This window comes from Podarcis cretensis, assembly GCF_951804945.1.
Source record: "Podarcis cretensis genome assembly, chromosome: 8".
NCBI classification, from domain to species: Eukaryota; Metazoa; Chordata; class Lepidosauria; order Squamata; family Lacertidae; genus Podarcis; species Podarcis cretensis.
Window position 1 is genome coordinate 84,109,512 of NC_137177.1, and position 22,389 is coordinate 84,131,900.

The following is a 22,389-nucleotide window of genomic DNA, read 5'->3' on the forward strand; positions in this document are numbered from 1 at the left end:
CACAGCTTAAAGGCTCGTCTGCAAGTGAAAGGTTATCTGCATGTGCTCAGGGACCCTCTGCTATGACATCATGTGATTTAAGCCTCATGGTGACACACACACACACTGAAGATTCAGTCCCCGAGGAGAGGAAGAGGCAGTTTTGCCTCGCCTTGAGCCAGGCTCCTGCCCCATAACCTTGCTTCCCCACTCCAGAGCTCATTCAGGCCCGGTGCAACACCTTCCCAAGGCTACCAAAAAGTTTCTGCATAGCAAAGGCACCTCTTGAACCCACAGCCTCTCTTATCTTGGGGGGGGGGTGTACGTTCATTGGGAGAACACCTTCAGAGTTAAACCTGCTGGCCAGGTGACCCGCAACTCTGACAATGCCTGCATCTCTGGGCAGCAAGAGTGTTGAGTTGGGAAGGTTATTAATTTTGCCCATCGCCTCCCACAGTCGATGGAGGCTTCAGTTCAATTTGCATTAGCAAGGAAATAAAATTTAATCGGGTCATAATTAAAACAATACAACATAGAACAAATATATACACGCTGCTGTGTTCATCAAAAAAAAACTACATTGACAGTGGATTGTGTTAATTGCACTCAAGAGTAGACCCACTGAAATTAATGAACATGATTTCTTTAGGTCCATTCACTTCAAGGGGTCTAGCCCTGGAGACAACTCTGTGTTTTAATTTGTTTTTTGACTATTGGGTCCATCTACTCACAGTTGCAGGGACGCAGGTGGCACTGTGGGTTAAAGCCTCAGCGCCTAGGGCTTGCCGATCGAAAGGTCGGCGGTTCGAATCCCTGCGGCGGGGTGCGCTCCCGCTGCTCGGTCCCAGCGCCTGCCAACCTAGCAGTTCGAAAGCACCTCCGGGTGCAAGTAGATAAATAGGGACCGCTTACCAGCGGGAAGGTAAACGGTGTTTCCGTGTGCGGCTCTGGCTCTGGCTCTGGCTCTGGCCAGAGCAGTGATGTCACGCTGGCCACGTGACCTGGAAGTGTCTCAGGACAGCGCTGGCCCCTGGCCTCTTGAGTGAGATGGGCGCACAACTCCAGAGTCTGTCAAGACTGGCCCGTACGGGCAGGGGTACCTTTACCTTTACTTTTTACTCACAGTTGCCAACCAGGTGCCCCCAAGGAAGCCCCACAAGCAGGATTTGAACACAAGGCCACTCTCCCCTGCTGGGGTTCCCAGCAACCGTGAAGGCAGAGAACAGCCATCCTGTCTAGTAGCCATCAATAGCCCTCTCCTCCATCAATCGCTCTGATCCTCTCTTTTAAAAATTTTTTTATTCCTGCATTGCATCCCTTCCAACAATTCCATGATTCTATATTAATAAAACTGAAGGTGAAATGAATTCTTAAATGGTGGTGGAGATTTGAAGATGAAGAAGAAATCCACAGGATGGAGGAGAAAATGAACTTAGGGGTGGGAAATGTGTTTCTAAACCATCACAAAGTCTCCCCTCCCCTGGAAAGACCAACAAGTAAAAGGCCTGATGGAGCCACAGCAAATTTCGATTTGCATTAAATAAAACTCACTCACTCAAATTTCATGCAAATTTGGAGCTAATTATGCAAAGGCCTTGAACAGCTGTGGCTAGAACCTCTTGACCAGGCATGCTCCCTCGAAGACATGAGAGAGAGAGAGAGAGAGAGAGAGAGAGAGAGATCCTGGAGGGGGAATTATAATTTGCAAGGAAGATGTTGGATGCAGAGAAGCAGAGAGATGGATGCATTTAGTTACAGCTGGTGACAGGAGTGAAAGAGAAGCAGCAATACACAGCCCTTCAAGGAAGCTGGGACGGTTTATATTTATCCCTTCTCTCTCTGTCTCTCTCTCTCTCTCTCTGAACCAGAGCATTCCATCTGCAGGCGCACAGAGCCTTTGGTGCACAGAGGCTGGGGCGAATCAGGTTCCTGCTCACAGTGGCCAACGAGAGGCCTATGGGAAGCCTGCAAGCAGCATTCGAACTCAAAAGCAACGCTCCCCTCCTGCAGTTCCCAGCAACTGATAATCGGAAGCCTTGCTGCCTCTCTCTGACTGTGGCGACAGAGCTGAGTTTGCAGCGGCCCAAAGGCCCACACTCCAGAGACGCTTGTGTCGGTGGAGGATGTTGTTGTTTAGTCGTTTAGTCGTGTCCGACTCTTCGTGACCCCCTGGACCAGAGCACGCCAGGCACTCCTGTCTTCCACTGCCTCCCGCAGTTTGGTCAAACTCATGCTGGTAGCTTCGAGAACACTGTCCTACCATCTCGTCCTCTGTCGTCCCCTTCTCCTTGTGCCTTCCATCTTTCCCAGCATCAGGGTCTTTTTCAGGGAGTCTTCTCTTCTCATGAGGTGGCCAAAGTCTTGGAGCCTCAGCTTCAGGATCTGTCCTTCCAGTGAGCACTCAGGGCTGATTTCCTTCAGAATGGATAGCTTTGATCTTCTTCCAGTCCATGGGACTCTCAAGAGTCTCCTCCAGCACCATATTTCAAAAGTATCAATTCTTTGGCGTTCAGCCTTCTTTATGGTCCAGCTCTCACTTCCATACATCACTACTGGGAAAACCATAGCTTTAAATATACGGACCTTTGTCTCTGCTTTTTTTTTAAGATGCTGAGGATAAACACCGGACCTTTGTCGGCAAGGTGATGTCTCTGCTTTTTAAGAAGCTGAAGATAAACACCGGCAACTCCACAAAAGCTTCGGCGGCTGCAAAATCTCTTCCGGCTCCTGAAAAACACTACCTGCAGTAACCACAAGAGGCCACCAGGTGGCGCCCCTCCACCCCAAACCTGAAGGTTGGAGGAAAGAATTCTAAAACGTCAAGAGCAATTGCTCAGCCAAAAGGAAAACAAAACCAGGACCCTCCGGCATTAACAGCCAGGCTGCTCTGCCTCTCATGCTCCGGGCTGATGCTTCTCCCAAGGTGCAGTTATCATGGTTGGAACCGAGCCACTGGCTCTGCGAAACACAGCAGCCTTCTGGCCAGCCTGCAACGCACTGGACTGCAGCTCCGAGCAGCCAACATTGGCCGTGTGCTCCCAGGCTCCCTGCCTTCGCCTTACCCAGGGACAGGGGAGTGGAGAGGGACCAATCCCCACCCCCCCCCCCCCAGGATTGCAGGATGTGTGTTATAGTGCACAGCTCCCTCTGGAGAAGTCCCTTCCCTCTCGGGAAGAACCTCTATCATGACCGGCTGGAAAGCAAACCTTTTGGAAAAGCAAGACGGTTAACAGCTTATTTATTAACCAATCAACAGCCCTCCCCCCTCATTTAATGCATTTATATTGAATTGAAATTGAAATACTTTATTGTCACTTGTACAACTTGTATACAGTGAGATTACACGAGCACACCCCCCACTCAGCTCTCTTAGTCTTAATTCCCCTCGTTTACTGTATTATATCACACGTTCCTTCCTCCAAGGGATGCGGGTGGCGCTGTGGGTTAAACCACAGAGCCTAGGACTTGCTGATCAGAAGGTCAGCGGTTCGAATCCCGACGGGGAGGTTGCTCGGTCCCTGTTCCTGCCCACCTAGAAGTTCGAAAGCATGTCAAAGTACAAGTAGATAAATAGATACTGCTCCGGTGGGAAGGTAAACGGTGTTTCCATGCGCTGCTCTGCTTCACCAGAAGCAGTGTAGTCATGCTGGCTCCATGACCTGGAAGCTGTACGCCGGCTCCCTCGGCCAATAAAGCGAGATGAGCGCTGCAACCCCAGAGTTGGCCACGACTGGACCTAATGGTCAGGGGTCCCTTTACCTTTTACTCCTTCCTCCAAGGAACTCAAGACAGTGTTCGTGGCCCTCCTCCTCCTCATTCCCACAACAACCCTGTTGGGAATCGGCTGAGAGGCAATGATCGGGCTGAGAGGCATGGCTGAGCAGGGATTTGAACCCTGGTCTCACCCAGGTCATCATCCAACACTATAGCACAAAGGTAAGGGACCCCTAGACAGTTAAGCCCAGTCAAAGGCGACTATGGGGTAGCGATGCTCATCTCGCTATCAGGCTGAGGGAGCCGGCGTTTGTCCACAGACAGCTTTCTGGGTCATGTGGCCAGCAGGACTAAACCACTTCTGGCGCAACCGGACACTGTGACAGAAACCAGAACGCCATTTACTTTCCCGTCGCAGAGGTACCTATTTATCTACTTGCACTTTGACGTGCTTTCGAACTGCTAGGTTGGCAGGAGCTGGGACAGAGCAACGGGAGCTCACCCCGTCACGGGGATTCAAACCGGCGACCTTCTGATGGGCAAGCCTAAGAGGCTCGGTGGTTTAGACCACAGCACCACCCGCGTCCCTCCAACATACTAACCACTATGCCACAGTGACTCTCCTTAAAGGCTCACCACTGGGGTTGACAGGTCAGGAGCACCCCAGACCCTGGGATTTCAGGGCTGAGACCTGGGGCAGCCCCTGGTGACGCCATTGGGGGGGGCTGTGGGAGGTAGTTAATTGGGAGAGAGGAAGGGAAGAGGGCAGTGATGTCACAGGCCCCAAGGAGGTCAACGCCCCCCTGGAGATGGAGGTTAATTAGGGGGAAAGTGGAGGCAGGCTCCACTTTCTATCACATCACTTCTGTTTCTCTTCAAGTCTGGGATCCTGAAATTTGAATTCTGGAAATTTGGTCATATCTCTACCACCATACAACTGCTGGAGCTTGACCATTTGTTCACACAAGCCTTTTTCATATTCCAGACTGACATCAACAGGACCACCAGTTTTCTGGCTCTTTGTGTTATATTCTCTGATCTTGTCCGAAGAGGGTTTCTTGCACAGGACTAAGTTCCTTTGACTTATTAAAAGCAATGGCCGGAAAGCCAACATTTCCATGCAAGTGGAAGGAGATTGCAGAACAGAGCTGTTGGAGAATCATGATGTATTTGTAGAAATTTCAGCTCCTTGCTTCCAGTCCCCGCTCCTCCACCAGAACAGAGGGAGAATAGGATAATTCATTTTGAGATGATGCACCAATTTACGCAAAAACTACCTTTGGTGCAAGGGCTGCCTTCATTTCAGACTTGGTGATAAACATAAACACACACACACACACACACACACACACACACCACATCTCAAGACACAGACACGGAAGATGTTCTGGGGACTAGAAACATGCCCTCCAGGAGTTACCTAAAAGGATTTTGGAAGTGCGATGGATGGGAAGCAGCGAGGCTTAATGGGCTCCGTCAGAACATCTCAAATCCAGGCCTGGAGCCTTCTTGCACAATTCCTACTTTCTTCAGAAAATCATGCTTTGTGTGTTTGTGTTTGTGGGGGGGGGGCGGGGGGCAGGAAATGACTACAGATCTGGTATAATTACCATCATCATTTGCCCACAGGGGGAGCGGGGGGAACAGTCCTTGGCAAACGTTACCCAGAAACGAGGGTAAAGTCCATTCTTCTCTTTGAGGCAGATAGATAGATATATCTATCATCTGCTTAATGCCAGGAGCAGATTTCTCCCTTACTGAAGAGCAAAGGGGCACTGCGTTGGCACTGCTGGCATATGGAGAGGTAGCGCTGTATAGTGGGAAGAGAGGGTGGGGCTGGGACATGGGAGACACCCCAGTTCAAATCCCCTGCTAGGCTGTGAGGGCCCGGTGGGTGACCTGGGGCCTGCCAGAGTCACTCAGCCTAACCTTCCTTGCAAGGTTCTTGTGAGATTAAAGCAGGGAAATGGGGCGGAGAGAATCATGCACATCGCACCCAGTTTCTTGGGAGAAAAAGTTAATGGAATGATAAAGAAGTAACTTCTCCAGAAGAACAGACCACAGCTTAGGCCCCGCTCTGAAGGGGTGTCTCCTGGCGTGTGTTCTTAAGAGAGGCAGCAGTGGTGTATTGGTTAGAGCAGGAGTCAGCAAATTTTTTCAGCAGGGGGCCGGTCCACTGTCCCTCAGACCTTGTGGGGGGCCGGACTATATTTTGAAGGGGAAAAAATTGTGAACGAATTCCTATGCCCCACAAATAACCCAGATATGCATGTTAAATAAAAGCACACATTCTGCTCATGTAAAAACACCAGGCAGGCCCCACAAATAACCCAGAGATGCATTTTCAATAAAAGGACACATTCTGCTCATGTAAAAACATGCTGATTCCCGGACCGTCCGCAGGCCGGATTGAGAAGCTGATTGGGCCAGAACCGGGCCCAGGGCCTTAGTTTGCCTTCCCATGGGTTAGAGTTTCGGACTAAGGCATGGGAGAGATCAGGGTTCGAATCTCCATCCAGCCACACAGCTGGGTGTGTCCTTGGGAGCCAGTCACTCAGCCTAACCTGCCTCGCAGGGTTGTCGTGTAAATAAGTAGGGAGGAAGGTAAGCATGCCTTGAGCTCCTCAGAGGAAAGGCGGGATAAAAAATACAACAAATAAGGCTTTATCCTGAGGTTCAAAATCCCCAGATCCTTATTGCCCAATTAGTGTTATTCCCATATTATTCCCTAGTTAGTTAGTGCTTTTATGCTGGGAAAGAGGCTGTGGGTTGGTGGATTTGCAGCATGTGTGCCTGCATGATTTGGGGTTGGGGTAAATATGTATTATTAGCTGCCAAGCCAGGCCCTTATATAGCCCTGCACTGGGGAAGGGCCATGCCCCAGCGGCAGAACACCTGCTTGGCATGCAGAAGGCCCCAGGTTCAATCCCCAATAGCAGCAGCTCCAGGAAAGGGCTGGGAAGAGACTCCACATCGGAAACCTCCAAGAGCTGCTGCTGCTGCTGCTGCTGCCAGCCAGTGTCTCAACTCAATCCCTATCAGCCAGAGATGATGATGGCAGTTCTGAGTCCAGCAGCAACTGGAAAGTGCCAGGTTCCCTGTCTCTACCTTAAATGAAGGCAGAGTTGTGATGGAGAGAGAGACGGACAGTAATGGCAAGTGATGGTCAAGTTCAGCACAGGGAAACCTGCTGGTCTCCAGATGGTGTTGGAGTTTTTTAACTCTCAGCAGCCTCAGCAGCCAGTCATGACAGATTTGGAGCCCAACATCATTTTGCCTCCCACTATTGCTGTATGCTACCAGTGTCGAAGCAATGATTCTTCAACATCAACTTTGTTGGACTAGTCATTTTTAGGGAAGCTTTAAAAGTTAAAAAGCATTAAAAGTTTAGAGAAGCTTTTAATGTTTAATCGGTTATTGTATTTTAGTGTTTTGTTGGAAGCCACCCAAAGTAGCTGGGGAAACCCAGCAAGATGGGTGGGGTATAAATATTATTATTATTATTATTATTATTATTATTATTATTATTATCTTGTGAGGATGCCTGATTATCGTCTTTCAAAGCAACTACTCTATTCCCAATTTAAACATGGAAAGTGTAATGCTGGTGGTCAACAAAAGAGGTTTAAAGACTCTCTCAAGGCAAATTTTTTAAAAGTAGGATAAACACCGACAACTGGGGAACACTGGCCTGCGACCGTTCCAACTGGAGAACAGCCTTTACCAAAGGTGTTGTGGGCTTTGAAGACGCTCGAACTCAGGACGAAAGGGAGAAATGTGCTAAGAGGAAGGCATGCTTGGCAAATCCTCACCGTGATCAACTCCTGCCTGGAAACTTCTGTCCCCACTGTGGAAGGAGGTGTGGATCCACAATTGGCCTCCACGGTCACTTACAGACTCAGTGTTAAAACCATGTTCATGGAAGACAATCTTCCTTGGCTACGAGGGATCGCAGAAGAAGAAGAAGAAGAAGAAGAAGAGGAAGAAGAAGAAGAAGAAGAAGAAGAAGAAGAAGAAGAAGAAGAAGAAGAAGACGATGACCTCAGTCCCATCTTGCAACAGAGCAAGTCCACCCCACAAAAAACTTAGCCCCAAGAGGTTTTTGTTTTTTAAGTGTGTGCATGAACGCACACCACCTTTCAAACATTTGTGAAGCCAAGAGTAAGTCAAAACACAGCTTCTCCACCCCTTCCTATCATCGCTGCAGCCAACTCATCCGTCTGCTGGCTAAATATTATAGCATCTTAGGAGCAGCGCCTAATGCCTAATGAAGACATCCGTTTCCCCCGATTAAAGAACTGATAGAGATTTCCTCGCTTGGGTGGAAATCGCTTCTCAGGAGGCAGGAGCCTGGAGAGAGGCAGTGAGGAGGGGGTCGCTGTCCCCTCCATCAGCAGCCCAGAACTGCCCCCCCCCCGAGGACACCCAAATGATCCATTTATGGTCAACAAAGACATCTTTTAAATTTATCAGATGCTATCACCATCTCCGCAGGGCACAGGTGGCGCTGTGGGTTAAAGCCTCAGCGCCTAGGGCTTGCCGATCGAAAGGTCGGCAGTTCGAATCCCCGCGGCGGGGTGTGCTCCCGTCGTTCGGTCCCAGCGCCTGCCAACCTAGCAGTTCGAAAGCACCCCCGGGTGCAAGTAGATAAATAGGGACCGCTTACCAGCGGGAAGGTAAACGGCGTTTCCGTGTGCGGCTCTGGCTCTGGCTCTGAGCAGCGATGTCACGCTGGCCACGTGACCCGGAAGTGTCTCCGGACAGCGCTGGCCCCTGGCCTCTTAAGTGAGATGGGCGCACAACCCCAGAGTCTGTCAAGACTGGCCCGTACGGGCAGGGGTACCTTTACCTTTACCTTTATCACCATCTCCACTCTCACAACCCCAGACAAAAAGAACTGAGAGCCTAAAAACGTATCTTCCCAGTTGATGAAAATGGTAATAATAATAATAATAATAATAATAATAATAATAATAATAATAATAGTTTTGCTGCTGTTGCAGCTGCAGTTATGCAGGCTGCCCAATAATCTCCATTCTCTGGAAACCTCACGATAAAAAGTGAGGAAGAGTAACAAGCCACATTAAGGAGCGAGACCAAAGCAATCAGCATAAAAAACTTTGTTGTGACCAGCAGATGGAAAGCTGCTACACTTCCAAAACTAAGGACTACTTATTGATTGATTTATTGATACACCAGCTTTTTCTGCAAGGAACTAGAGGCGGTGTACGTGGCTGTACTCATTGCCATTTAATCCTCACAACAACCCTGAGAGGGAGGTCAGGCTGAGATACAGTGACTGGCCTCACCACCAATAATAATAATAATAATAATAATAATAATAATAATAATAATAATAATAAATTTTTATTTATACCCCGCCCTCCCCAGCCAAGACCGGGCTCAGGGTGGCTAACAACCAATAATAAAAACAAGTTGATTAAAATACAATTTAAAAGATTAAGATACAACATTAAAACAATTAGGGAGCAATCTCATTATAGGAGGAGAAAGGAAAAAGAAAAAGGGGGAGGGAATCAAACTGATTCTAAGCCAAAGGCCAGGTGGAACAACTCTGTCTTACAGGCCCTGCGGAAAGAAATCAGATCCCGCAGGGCCCTGGTCTCATGAGGCAGAGCGTTCCACCAGGCCGGAGCCACTGTTGAGAAGTCCCTGGCTCTGGTTGAGGCTAATCTAACTTCCCGAGGGCCCGGGACCTCTAGGGTGTTGCTATATATGGACCTTAAGGTCCTCCGGGGGGCATACTGGGAGAGGCGATCCCGTAGGTACGAGGGTCCTAGGCCGTGAAGGGCTTTAAAAGTCAAAAGCAGCACCTTAAATCCGACCCTGTACTCCACTGGGAGCCAGTGCAGTTGGAAAAGCACTGGGTGAATATGCTCCCATGGCAGAGACCCCGTGAGGAGCCTCGTTGCAGCATTCTGCACCCGCTGGAGTTTGTGGGTTTCAAGGGCAGCCCTGCATAGAGTGAATTACAGTAGTCAAGCCTGGAGGTGACCATCGCATGGATCACTGTGGCCAGGGCGGGGCAGGAAAGGTAAGGGACCAATTGCTTCATGCGGTGAAGGTGGAAAAAGGTGGCATCCCAGGCCACAAGTTTTCAGGGCCCAGACATGCGACCTGGGGGCAGCCCCTGGTGATGTCGTGGGGGACGGACTACGGGATAAATCCTTGTGTTAAGAGAAAACCTTGACATTTGCAAGTATCTGCATCTTTTCAAATTATATTCCCGCGGTTCTGGGAGATAAGGGCTGGGCAACGGAAGTGTTGGGGCTGCAAGTCCTTCTGGCAGCCCCAAGACTTTTGCCTTGAACCTGGAAGGACAAAACAGCCAACCTCTCTCACCCCATAGATCAAAGAGGCTTGCTGCCCTTCCTACGTCTGAGCCCATTTCTTACAGATGGCCATTTATTTTGAACGCCTATCCGGACCTTTCACTTGGCAATACGTATCGATTTATATGTTTGCTCTGAGATGGATGTATTGATTGTCGCTGTATTATTAATGTGAGGTGATGTTTTCTTTAATGTCCTGCTTTTTCCTCTATTTTCTTTCTTTAAACCCACCACTTGCTATATAAATCAGTAAGAATATCCTTCCTGGGTAATTGACACCAGTCTCGTATACGTAATAGTTACCTGTAGATTGCTAAGCCAGAAAAGGTCATGGTCAAAGGTCAAAGTAGAGTTGAAATGGACCCCAAGGATCATCTAGTCCAGTGTTTCCCAACCTTGTGCCTCCAGCTGTTTTTGGACTACAATTCCCATCATCCCTTGCCACTGGTCTTGCTAGTCAGGGATGATGGGAGTTGTAGTTCAAAAACAGCTGGAGGCACAAGGGTGTTTCCCAACCTTGTGCCTCCAGCTGTTTTTGGACTACAATTCCCATCATCCCTTGTCACTGGTCTTGCTAGTCAGGGATGATGGGAGTTGTAGTTCAAAAACAGCTGGAGGCACAAGGGTGTTTCCCAACCTTGTGCCTCCAGCTGTTTTTGGACTACAATTCCCATCATCCCTTGCCACTGGTCTTGCTAGTCAGGGATGATGGGAGTTGTAGTTCAAAAACAGCTGGAGGCACAAGGGTGTTTCCCAACCTTGTGCCTCCAGCTGTTTTTGGACTACAATTCCCATCATCCCTTGCCACTGGTCTTGCTAGTCAGGGATGATGGGAGTTGTAGTTCAAAAACAGCTGGAGGCACAAGGTTGGGAAACACTGATCTAGTCCAACCCCCTGGATTGCAGGAACCTCAGCTACAGCAGCCCTGACAGATGGCCACCCAAACTCTGCGTAAAAACCTCCAAAGAAGGAGAGTCCACCACTAGGGAGACCATTCAACTGTCGAACAGCGCTGGCTCTAAGAAAGTTCCTCCTGATGCTTTGTCGGGATCTCCTTTCTTGAAACTTGAAGCCATGGGTTCGAGTCCTACCCTCCAGAGCAGGAAACCCTCCAACCAGCTCTGCTCAAAAGAATCACTGACCTCCTCCAGTGATCTTGATAAAGGTGACATTTGGTCTTCACAAGGGGTCCGCAAAATGCAGCACCCAGGTCTTTAGTCCAACAACTAATATATTATATATTATACTACTACAGTCGTACCTTGGAAGTCGAACGCCTTGTGAGACGAACGTTTTGGCTTCCGAACGCCGCAAACCTGGAAGTGAGTGTTCCAGTTTGTGAAAGTTCTTTGGAACCCGAACGTCCGATGTGGGTTCCATGGCTTCTGATTGGCTGCAGGAGCTTCCTGCAGCCAATCAGAAGCCACGCCTTTATCTTCTCTGAGGCCAGGGGCGGTCCCGGCCCCCAGGAGACCCGCCTCTCCTGGCCTTAAGGCAAGCACTCCTCCTGGGAGAAACCAGTTCCCTCCGCCTCTCTGGCCTGAGCCTCTGCAGTTCAGGAGAGGCTGAAGGGTTACTGGACCCAGGGGGAGACTCACCTGTAGGCACTGAGTCCTCAACCACCTCCGGAGCCAGAGTGGATTCACCTGGTGCCTGCTCCTGAGGATCCGGCACAGGTGCAGGCGCTTCAGAATCAAGGCCCTGCCCCAGCTCAGCTGGCCCTGGAGGCGGGGATTCCTGTGCAGGCTGGGATTCCTCCAGTTCAGCCTCTGAATCGGACTCTCTCATGCCTTGGAGAGTGACTGCCAATCAGAAGACATGGGTTGGGTGTTGCTATGGCAAAGAGCCGAAGGGAAATGCTGACCTTATATCTCTTCCCAGCTCTTGCCACCAGGTGCTGTGAGTTACCAATCGGCCTCACCTGTGTGGCCGCGCCTTGCCTCTTCAGAACAAACTTAGGAAGGCCCCAGTCCTGCGGAGTCCTATCGGTCACAGGGTCTGGCTCCTGCACGCACACCTAACATTGTGTTTCTGAACTGGTGACCTACATAAGAAGAGCCCACTGGATCAGGCCAATGGCCCACCTAGTCCAGCATCTTGTTCACACAGCGGTCAACCAGAAGCCCATTATGGGAAACTGTCGAGCAGGATCCAAGCACAAGGGCCCTCTCCTCTCCTGCAATTTCTAGCAAGTGGCATTCAGAAGCATTGTTGCCACTGACCATGGAGGCAAAGCAGAGCCTTTGTGGCCTAGTCTCCTCTGCAAATTTGTCCAATCCTCTTTTAAAACCACCCAAGTTGGTAGCCATCATTGCCTCCTGTGGCAGAGAGTTCCACGGTTTTAACTATGTGCTACGTGAATCTTCTGATTCCATGACCTGCGGAAGATCAGGCAGGGGCTTCACCCCAACGCTTACCAATCAGCTTGGGCAGCGAGCGGGTCAGGAGAGATTGTTCCTGGAGTGTCCTCCCCGAGCCAAGGAGGCCTCTTTGAACCAATTAAGTTCACATCATTCAATGCTCCCCGACCTCTATGCCAGCTTTGCCCAGGGCAAAGGCACCCACTCTCTATGCTTCCAAACTCACCCTCGAGTGCCAAAGATCTGGGCCTGAAAGCACCTCACAGTCGAGGAACCAGCCAAGGCGAGGCAGCAAATTGCAAAATTAAACAAACCGAGTGACTCATGTAGCCGTCCATTATTTATGCTGGCATTGAATAATTCATCGGGGAGCCTCGGTTTCCTAAGCGCAGCCGCCGCCAATTTTTCCACTCTGTCGCATGAGCCCAGGGCCCCGGCCACAAGGCTGCCACAGGGGCATCAACGGGGTCCTCTCTCTGCTTCTCCCTGCGTGCGCACGGGAGCGGAAGTGACAGCAAAAGGGCACCTGTGCATTGCCAAACCGGGCTGGCCTGTGTACACGAGTTCCCGTGCGCCTGAGTGCGCCAGCGATGCAAAACAGCACGAGAGGGCGGCCAATTTTGTCGCACGGCGGCCGCGGCAGTGAGATTTGGATGGCCAATTGCCTGTGTCGGCAAGAGTGAGAAGGCAGAGTGTCACAATGCAAGTTGGCATCCAAGAACCCACTGAGCCGATCTGAAAACGATCCCAACCGCTCCTCATGCGTAAAGGGCACAACTTGCCATACAGCTGGTTTACAGTTTAACTCTGCGCTGTGCGAAGGAGGACTTCCTTTCATCATTGCCCTGAATCTTCTAACATTCAGCTTTGTCACTTGTCGACGAGTTCCAGTGTTATGAGAGGGAGGAAACTTTCCTCTATTCACTTTCTCCACGATGTGCATAATTCTACAGGCCTTTATCGTCGCCTCTTCCTTGCCTTTTCTCTAAACCAAAAAGTCCCAAACACGGCCACCTTTCTTTCATAGAGGAGTTGCGCCTGCAGCATGGAGATAAATCCCACTGGCCTACATTGCAGGGTTGGTTTTCAGGACTGTGGAGGTAACACATGAAAAAGGGTGCCAAATACTTCAAACCACCAGCACGGTGTAGTGGTTAGAGTGTCAGACTAAGACCCAGGAGGCAAGGGTTCAAATCCCGACTCTGCCACAAAGCTCACTGTTTGACCTTTGGCCAACCACTCTTATCTCTCGGCTTAGCCTACCTCACAGGGCTGTTGTGGAGATTAAATGAGGAGGGAAAGAACCATGTATGCCACCTTGGTCTCCTTGGAGAAAGAGGTGGAACAGAAACGCAATAAATTTTATATATTTATATATGCCATTTGCACAAGCTGTACAGGCAACTCTTGGGAAAGGAGCTGTCCTTGGTTCTGAAGACAGCGTTTTGACACCCCACCCACGCCTCCCTGCCCAGGCCATTTCCTTTGCACCTGCCCAAGGTGGGGCAGGAAGTGGAGAAGCTTTGGGCAAGAGTCCATTCAGTAGATACAAGCACCAGCTGGGCATGTAGAAGGTCTCAGGCGGGCAGCATCTCCAAGTAAGATACTCTCTCTGAGACCCACTGGATGGCTGGATGGTCTGACGCTTTGAGTTGCTAGAAGGCCCGTTTAAATCAGCCCCTTACTCAGAACTATGAGGACTAGGAACTTATTTTATTTCTAGAGGGGCGAAGCTCAGTGGCAGAAGGTCCCAGGCTCAACTTGCAGCAGTATCTCCAGGTGTGACCCACTCTGTCTCAGGCCCTGGACAGCCACTGGCTGCCGGTCAGTGTAGACATTACTGAGCTCGGTGGGCCAGTGGCCTGCCTCGATATATACAGCAACTTTCTAGGTTCCTTCCTGGGAGAGGAAGCTGGTTTTGGAGCCACCTGGCAGGTGGGATTGACTGCTGTGTAGCTGAGATAGCCAACCTCACACAGAGACACACACAGACATTTCAGGTTATAATTGCCACCGGTGCTTTGATCAAAAAGGCACATCAAGGATTTTTGCAAATGTGGGGGGGGGGGGGAGCCCAAACAAGCCCCTATTGCAGGGCCATGCAATGATCACCTTTTAACACCAGAATAGGCTGCTGGATCAGACCACCGACCCATCTAATCCAGCATCTTGTTCCGACATTGGCCGACCAGCAAGGCCGGGCAATATATTGATACACCGCCCCAAACCAGTTTGAAGTCCATTATCGTGATATTGGTTTCATATTTTTTGACCTGGCAGCATATAATGAATCATAATATAATGAATGGGGGGGGGGGGAGAGACCGTGAAGCCAGCCAATGCTTCTCTTGATTCCTGCAGCCCCTGTCGGCTCAGCTCTCCCCGGCCTCATGCAGGGAGCAGCAAATCACAAGAGAAACCGTTAGCATACAAATAAAAATAAAAAGTAGAGCCAGCCACTGCGTCTGCACAGCTCCACCCTTATTTCAGACATCGTAATATATCAGCATATTGCTGTTTAGCTGGTGATATATCACACTGTTGAAAACCAGATGTTGTCCAGCCCTACCGACCAGATGCCTGGGAGAAACTATCAAGTGCAACTCTCCCCTCATGTGATTTCCACCAACTGGTATTCAGAAGCATTCCTGCCTCTGATTCTGGGCGCAGGGAATAGCCATTGTGGCTTGCAGCTGTCAACAGCCGTCCTCCCCCATGAATTGGCCTAAACCTCATTTTAAACCAGGGCTCAGCAAACTTTTTCAGCAGGGGGCCGGTCCACTGTCCCTCAGACCTTGGGGGCAGACGGCGGACTATATTTTGAAAGAAAAGAAAAAAGAACAAAATAACCCAGAGATGCATTTTAAATAAAAGCACACATTCTACACTGATTCCTGGACCGTTCGTGGGCTGGATTTAGAAGGCGATTGGGCCAGATCCAGCCCCCAGGCCTTAGTTTGCCTACCCATGTTTTAAACCATCCAAATTAGTGGGCATCCCTGCCTCCTGCAGGAACAAGTTCCATAATTTGACTATGTGCCCTGTGTAGAAGGACATCTTTTTAACTGTCCTAAATCTTGCAACACTCAGCTTCATTGCATGCCTACAAGCATTAGAAGAGAGGGAGAAAACTCTTCTCCATTTTTCCCAGTCCACAATTTTATAAACTTCTGTATTGCCTCCTCCGAGTCACTTTTCCTCTAAGCTAAGAAGCCCCAAATGCTGCAAGCTTCCTTCACAGGGGAATCCCTCCACCCCCTTGATATTTCCATTGCCCTTTTTGGAACCTTTTACAGCTCCACAATCTGCTGTGGATTAAACCACAGAGACTTGCTGATCAGAAGGTCGGTGGTTCGAATCCCCGCGAAGGCGTGAGCTCCCGTTGCTCGGTCTCTGCTCCTGCCAACCTAGCAATTCGAAAGCACGTCAAAGTGCAAGTAGATAAATAGGTACCGCTCCAGCGGGAAGGTAAACGTTTCCATGCACTGCTCTGGTTCGCAAGAAGTGGCTCAGTCATGCCGGCCACATGACCCGGAAGCTGTACGCCAGCTCCCTCGGCCAATAGCGTGAGATAAGCACCACAACCCCAGAGTCGGTCACGACTGGACCTAACGGTCAGGGGTCCCTTTACCTTTTATCCAGAACTGCACACCGCATTATTCCGAGTGAGGTATGGCATTACAACACTGGCAGCTTTATTTTCAATTCCCTACCTAATGATCCCTCGCATGGATTTTGCCTCTCCCTTCCCCAACCTGAAAGGAGAGGAATGCCTGTGTCAGAAGACACCCCCCCCCCCGCAAAAGCCCCTGGGCAGAAGCTGAGCCCCAGGGCATCATGCTTTGCAAAGGCAGGATTCTTATCCCAAGAGGAGGAAGAGGTTCTTGCTGTCAGCAGCTGACCTCCGGGCATCAGAGCGGGGTCCCTGTCCTCTGCCCTCCCTCTCCTGTCTCCCATAACCCATCATGTGCCTCTCCAAGGGCTCAGCTCGCTTTCAGGCCACTGGTTGGAAGGCACAGAGGAGAGGCTCAAAAGGTTTGGGGGCTCCAGAGCTCAGACAAAGGTCTGGGCAGAGGCACAGTGCTCCATTTCTAAACCTGCGTCAAATCCAGGCAATCTGAGCCAGGGGCCTGATTCTTTAGTTTGCAACACCTTGGGAGGAGGAGATTTTCAGCAGCAAGGGGGAAGGCATTCTGCACATGCATGGAAGCCCTGCCGTTATTTACTAGGACATGTTGTAGGGACTGATCTCGGTGCCGGAATAAGGGGTGGGCTACATCTGTGTGTGTGTGTTCCTGAGGCCCGTTGGCAGTCAAACAGGAGGCAGTGCTTGGTCATAAGAGTCACAGGATTCTAGAGCTGGAACAGACAACCAGGGGTCATCTAGTCCAACCCCCTGCAATGCAGAAATCTCAACTGAAGCATCCACGGCAGATCGCCATCCAACCTCTGCTTAAAAACCTCCAATGAAGGAGAGTCCACAGCCTTCCAAGGGTGACCATTCTGCAGTTGAGCAGCTCTGACTGACAGAAAGTTCTTCCCGATGTTTAGCCGGAATCTCCTTTCTTGTAACTTGAAGCCATGGGTTCGAGTCCTACCCTCCAGAGCAGACGAAAACAAGCATTTGCTCCATTCAGTTTTGTCTAACGCTCTTTTAAAGCTGGACAAGTTGGTGGCCATCACTGGATCCGGTGGGAAGGAGTTCCATAGTTTAACTACGTGCTGCGTGAAGAAGTTGCTCTTGGTGGTTAGCAGTGTCGCAGCCTCGTAAGAATATACCAAGCTGCTTTGGATCAATTCTGAGCCCTGGTCTTGCCATCTCAGTGTTGCTGCTTTTCCACAGTTCCACAGATGTACCTGGAAATGCCAGGGCTGGAACCAAGGGCTTTTTGAATACTAAAGATGAGTAATGGTCTTTCCTTTTAAAAATAAACCAAGATTCTAGTCCACATGTTTCTGAACAAAGAGCTGATTTAAAGAGGAACAGGGAAGGTGTGTTAAATTGGGTCACACGTCTGGCCCACCTAACACAGGGTTGTCTACTGTGATTGGCAGTAGGTTTCAGGCACAGGGCCCATTTCCAGCTCAGCCGGTGGAGGTGCTCCCAGGGATTGAGTCTACAGCCTTCTGCATGCAAAGCAGGTGTCCTGCCACCAAGTCACAGCGACACTTTCCTAAAACGCAGCTCAAGCACCTCAGTCAGATGTTTGAAAAACTCCAATGAAGGGAGTCTGAGAGAACCCCTTTCCACTGCAGAACGACTCAATATAAGGCAGTTTCCTACCTGGGCATCAAACTATCCAGTTGGCCCAGGTGCCCTCTCTGCTTTTGAGGAACATGGGAGGCTGCCTTCGACTTAGGGTCCTCCTAGTTCAGTGTTGTCTGCACTGACTGGCAGCATCTCTCCAGGGTTTTGAGCACAGGGGACGTTCCCTGCCCTACCGGGAGATTCTTCTGGGGACTGATCCTGAGATGTTTCTCATGCAAAGCAGGTGCTTGACAGAGGACTAATTTAGCCAGCTAGCCCTGGTGATCATCTAATGTTTATTGGATGGATTTCCCCCCTACATTGATTTTTGAATTCTGAATTTATTGTTATTCACGTTTTATACTGTATTTTATGCTGTTTTCTGTTGCATTAATTACCGTATTTTTCGCTCCATAAGACGCACCAGACCACAAGACGCACCTAGTTTTTGGAGGAGGAAAACAAGAGAAAAAATATTCTGAATCTCAGACGCCAGAACAGCAAGAGGGATCGCTGCACAGTGAAAGCAGCAATCCCTCTTGCTGTTCTGGCTTCTGGGATAGCTGCACAGCCTGCATTCGCTCCATAAGACGCACACACATTTCCCCTTACTTTTTAGGAGGGGAAAAAGTGAGTCTTATAGAGCAAAAAATACGGTAAGTGTTTTGAATTTGTTGTTAGCTGCCCTGAGCCCAGTTTTCTGAACCGGGAAGGGCGGGGTATAAATAAAAAATTATTTAGTATTTATTATTTGGATGTCACACATACGTGTAAAGTCTCCCACCCCAAGGCAGGCCTCACAGCTCCTCTCTGCCCTTGGAACTCCAGGTGAGCTGAGGGACTCATTGTACCCACCTTTCCACTCACATCCAGGAACTGGCCAAAAGTTCAGGGGCTGGAGTAGATGACCCCTGGGGTTCCCTTCCAACTCTACAATTCTTTTTTAAATAATAATAATAATAATAATAATATTAACATCTTTGTTGAATGTTTGAAAAGTACATAACGATATGTGCACCAGATATGGTGAGACGCAAACAAAAAAAGAGAAAGAGAAAGGGAGAAACAGAACCCGTGCAGAAGGGAAAACAAAGGGGGGGGGGACCCAAAACTGTGTATTTCACAAGGTTGTTATTGTACTTCACCTTGAATTACGGTATGTACCTGGCACATGGAACATTACCAAAGAACACTATGAGTGGACTCTCTGTGCCCTTACCACAGCAAAAAGATGAAAAATAAACAAGCAGCTCCCTTCTACGGTTGGATAAAAGACTTATACAAACTCGCAACATAGGAACAACTTGCATATAAATGCAGACTTGCCATGGACAAATTCAACAATATTTGGAATCCATTCTTACAAATACAGTAGTACCTCGGGGTGTGAATGGGATCCGTTCCGGAGGCCCGTTCACAACATGAAAAGAACACAACCTGCAGCAGCGCGTCTGCGCACGCGCAGGTTGCGATTCGCCACTTCGGCGCATGCGCATGACTTCATTTTGCGCATTTGTGCATGCGTGAGTGGCGAAACCCAGAAGTAACCCTTTCCGGTACTTCCGGGTCGCCGCAGGACACAACCTGAAAAAACGTAACATGAAGCAAACATAACATGAGGTCTAACTGTACTGTAATAGGTTAAGATCCGGTGAAGTAAAGGTAAAGGTAAAGGGACCCCTGACCATTAGGTCCAGTTGTGGCCGACTCTGGGGTTGCAACGCTCATCTCGCTTTATTAGCCGAGGGAGCCGGCGTACAGCTTCCGGGTCATGTGGCCAGCATGACTAAGCCGCTTCTGGCAAACCAGAGCAGCGCACGGAAACGCTGTTTACCTTCCCACCGGAGTGGTACCTATTTATCTACTTGCACTTTGACGTGCTTTCGAACTGCTAGGTGGGCAGGAGCAGAAGTACGACTCTACAATTCTGTGATAGGTGATCAGGAAGGAACTGTCCCTCTGCCCCTGGAAGCTTCCCCATTTCCCCTTCCCTGAGTAGTGGCTTGGGTTGCTGATTGGCTTTGCAGGGGCCTCTCGCAGCAGCATTCTGGATTGTGCTGACCAAAATTAAATCTGTGGAGGAGGATTGCTGCCTTGCTATTTACACGGGGCAGTGTTTGGGGTGGGAGAGCCCTTGAGGAAAGGGCGGGGAGCCCTCCAGACACAAGGGCCCTGCGTGCCAACAAATGCTCCTTTCAGACCAGGACTGGCAAGCACACCAGGCGGAGGCAAGCAAAGCGGGCACCGTGCCAGGAGGAACTCTGAGTGGCTCCTATTGTTTTGCAGCCGGGTGCCCGGGAGTCACGGGTCATGTGCGAAGGAGGGGGGCAGAGTCCTCAGTTTCAGAGACCAGCCTGGAACACATAGGAACATAGGAAATCTGCTATATACAGAGTCGGACCTTCGTGGTTCACCCAGCTCACTATTGCCAGCACTGACTGGCAGCAACGGCTCTCCAGGATTTCAGGCAGGGGCCATTCAAAAGCCTGGGTGGACATCTGCTAAGGATGCTTTTGTTGTGATTCCTGCATTTCAGGGGGTTGGGACTAGATGAGCCTTGGGGGTCCTTTCCAATTCTACAATTCTTTGATTCTATTCTGGGAGATGCTGCTGCCAGGGACTGAACCTGGGACCTTCTACATGCAAGACAGGTGCTCTACTGCTGACCTGCGACACCTTCATCAAAGCTTAAGATTCTAGTCCTCATGTTTAACCAGAAACATAAGGAGTCTGACCACTGGTTCAACTATATGGGGTAAGGACTGATAGAGGGGTCTCTCCCAGCCCTACCTGGAGGTGCTAGGCAGAGGGGACTAAGCCCGATACCTTCTGCATGCCAAGCAGGTGCCCTGCCACTAAGCTGCAGCCTTTAAGATGTTGGTAGCTGGCTTGGAGGGACGCGGGTGGCGCTGTGGGTTAAACCACAGAGCCTAGGACTTGCCGATCAGAAGGTCGGCGGTTCGAATCCCCGTGACGGGGTGAGCTCCCGTTGCTCGGTTCCTGCTCCTGCCAACCTAGCAGTTCGAAAGCACCTCAAAGTGCAAGTAGCTAAATAGGTACCACTCCAGCGGGAAGGTAAAGGGCGTTTCCGTGCGCTGCTCTGGTTCACCAGAAGCGGCTTAGTCATGCTGGCCACATGACCCGGAAGCTGTACGCCGGCTCCCTCGGCCAATAAAGCAAGATGAGTGCCGCAACCCCAGAGTTGGCCACGACTGGACCTAATGGTCAGGGGTCCCTTTACTTTTACCTTAGCTGCCTTAGACTGAGTTAGACCATGCAGTTCTACATTGTCTGCTGGCAGTGGCTTTCCACTGGCAAGCTCCCCAACCCGCCCCACCCGGCAAAAGGCAAAATTTACACTCACCGCAGGCTCCGGTGATAGACGGTTGTCTTGTCCACCCTGGAGACAGACAGACAGAGAGAGGAGAAAGGGGAAACAGAAAAGACACAGGCAGATTAGTAACCAGGCAGGCATATCTCACCTTGTCACCAACAGTTAAAGACAGTTTTGCCTCTGTCAGAGCTTTCGGGGAAGGGTGACAAGGGTGGGTGGCCACATGATTCCTGCCTGCTGTCTTTCTGAAGTGTGCGTGTTTATGCATGTGTGTATATAATTTCATAAACTGGATACGCCACTAGAATGCAAAAAAAAAAAAGGACTCAAAAAGAAAAATCAAGAAACAATCACAACCGTACTTTAAAATGTACAAAGAGTCAAAACACTAAAAAGCAGATTAAAAACCACCTCAGAATTTCTAAGCATTGAGACGGGCTTGCCTAAGTAATAATAATTATTTTTAAGCAGGAACCCAAAAAAAGCACAGTGAAGGCTGTGATGTCAATGGGCAGGGAGTTCCAAAGTTCCAGTCGAGTTCTTACAATAATGATGATGATGATGATGATGATAATAATAATAATAATAATAATAATAATAATAATAATAATAATTTATTTGTACCCCGCTCATCTGGCTGGGTTTCCCCAGCCACTCTGGGCGGCTTCCACAAAGACCAAAAATACACTAATATGTCATACATTAAAAACTTCCCTAACCAGGGCTGCCTTAAGATGTCAGGTAGTTGTTTATCTGATGGGAGGGCGTTCCACAGGGCGGGCACCACTACCAAGAAGGCCCTCTGCCTGGTTCCCTGTAGCTTTGCTTCTCACAATGAGGGAACTGCCAGAAGGCCCTCGGCGCTGGAGCTCAGTGTCCGGGCAGAACGATGGGGGTGGAGACGCTCCTTCAGGTATACTGGGCCGAGGCCGTTTAGGGCTTTAAAGGTCACCACCAACACTTTGAATTTTGCTCAGAAACGTACTGGGAGCCAATGTAGGTCTTTCAAGACCGGTGTTATGTGGTCTCGGCGGCCACTCCTAGTCACCAGTCTAGCTGCTGCATTCTGGATTAGTTGTAGTTTCCAGGTCACCTTCAAAGGTAGCCCCACATAGAGCGCATTGCAGTAGTCCAAGCGGGAGATACAAATGTGGAGCGGGTATTTTGTGGCACCTGGAACAGGGCCAGTTCCACCGATTGAAGCAATCGAGCAGACGAAAACGAGGTACCTGCAATTTCATAAGTAAACAGGTCCCAAGTTGTACGGGGCTATATGATTGCCCCCAGTTATTCTCCCCATCTGCACGCAGTCCTGGGTTTTCATTGGGAGGAAATGCAGTGTGTGAACAGGTGAGAATACCGGAAGAGCTCAGCAGCAGCTGGATCAGGCCAAAAGCAGC

The 22,389-nt window shown here is 49.8% G+C and overlaps 1 protein-coding gene across 1 annotated transcript in view; it reads right to left on the reverse strand.

Moving 5' to 3' along the window:
• The window catches only part of RAP1GAP (RAP1 GTPase activating protein), a 94,628-nt gene that overhangs the window by 64,182 nt on the left and 8,057 nt on the right, over positions 1-22,389 (reverse strand). The window contains exon 2 of the mRNA XM_079987396.1: positions 21,020-21,055. Within this exon, the coding sequence (XP_079843522.1) occupies positions 21,020-21,055 (36 nt within the window). The remainder of the gene's footprint in view (positions 1-21,019; positions 21,056-22,389) is intronic.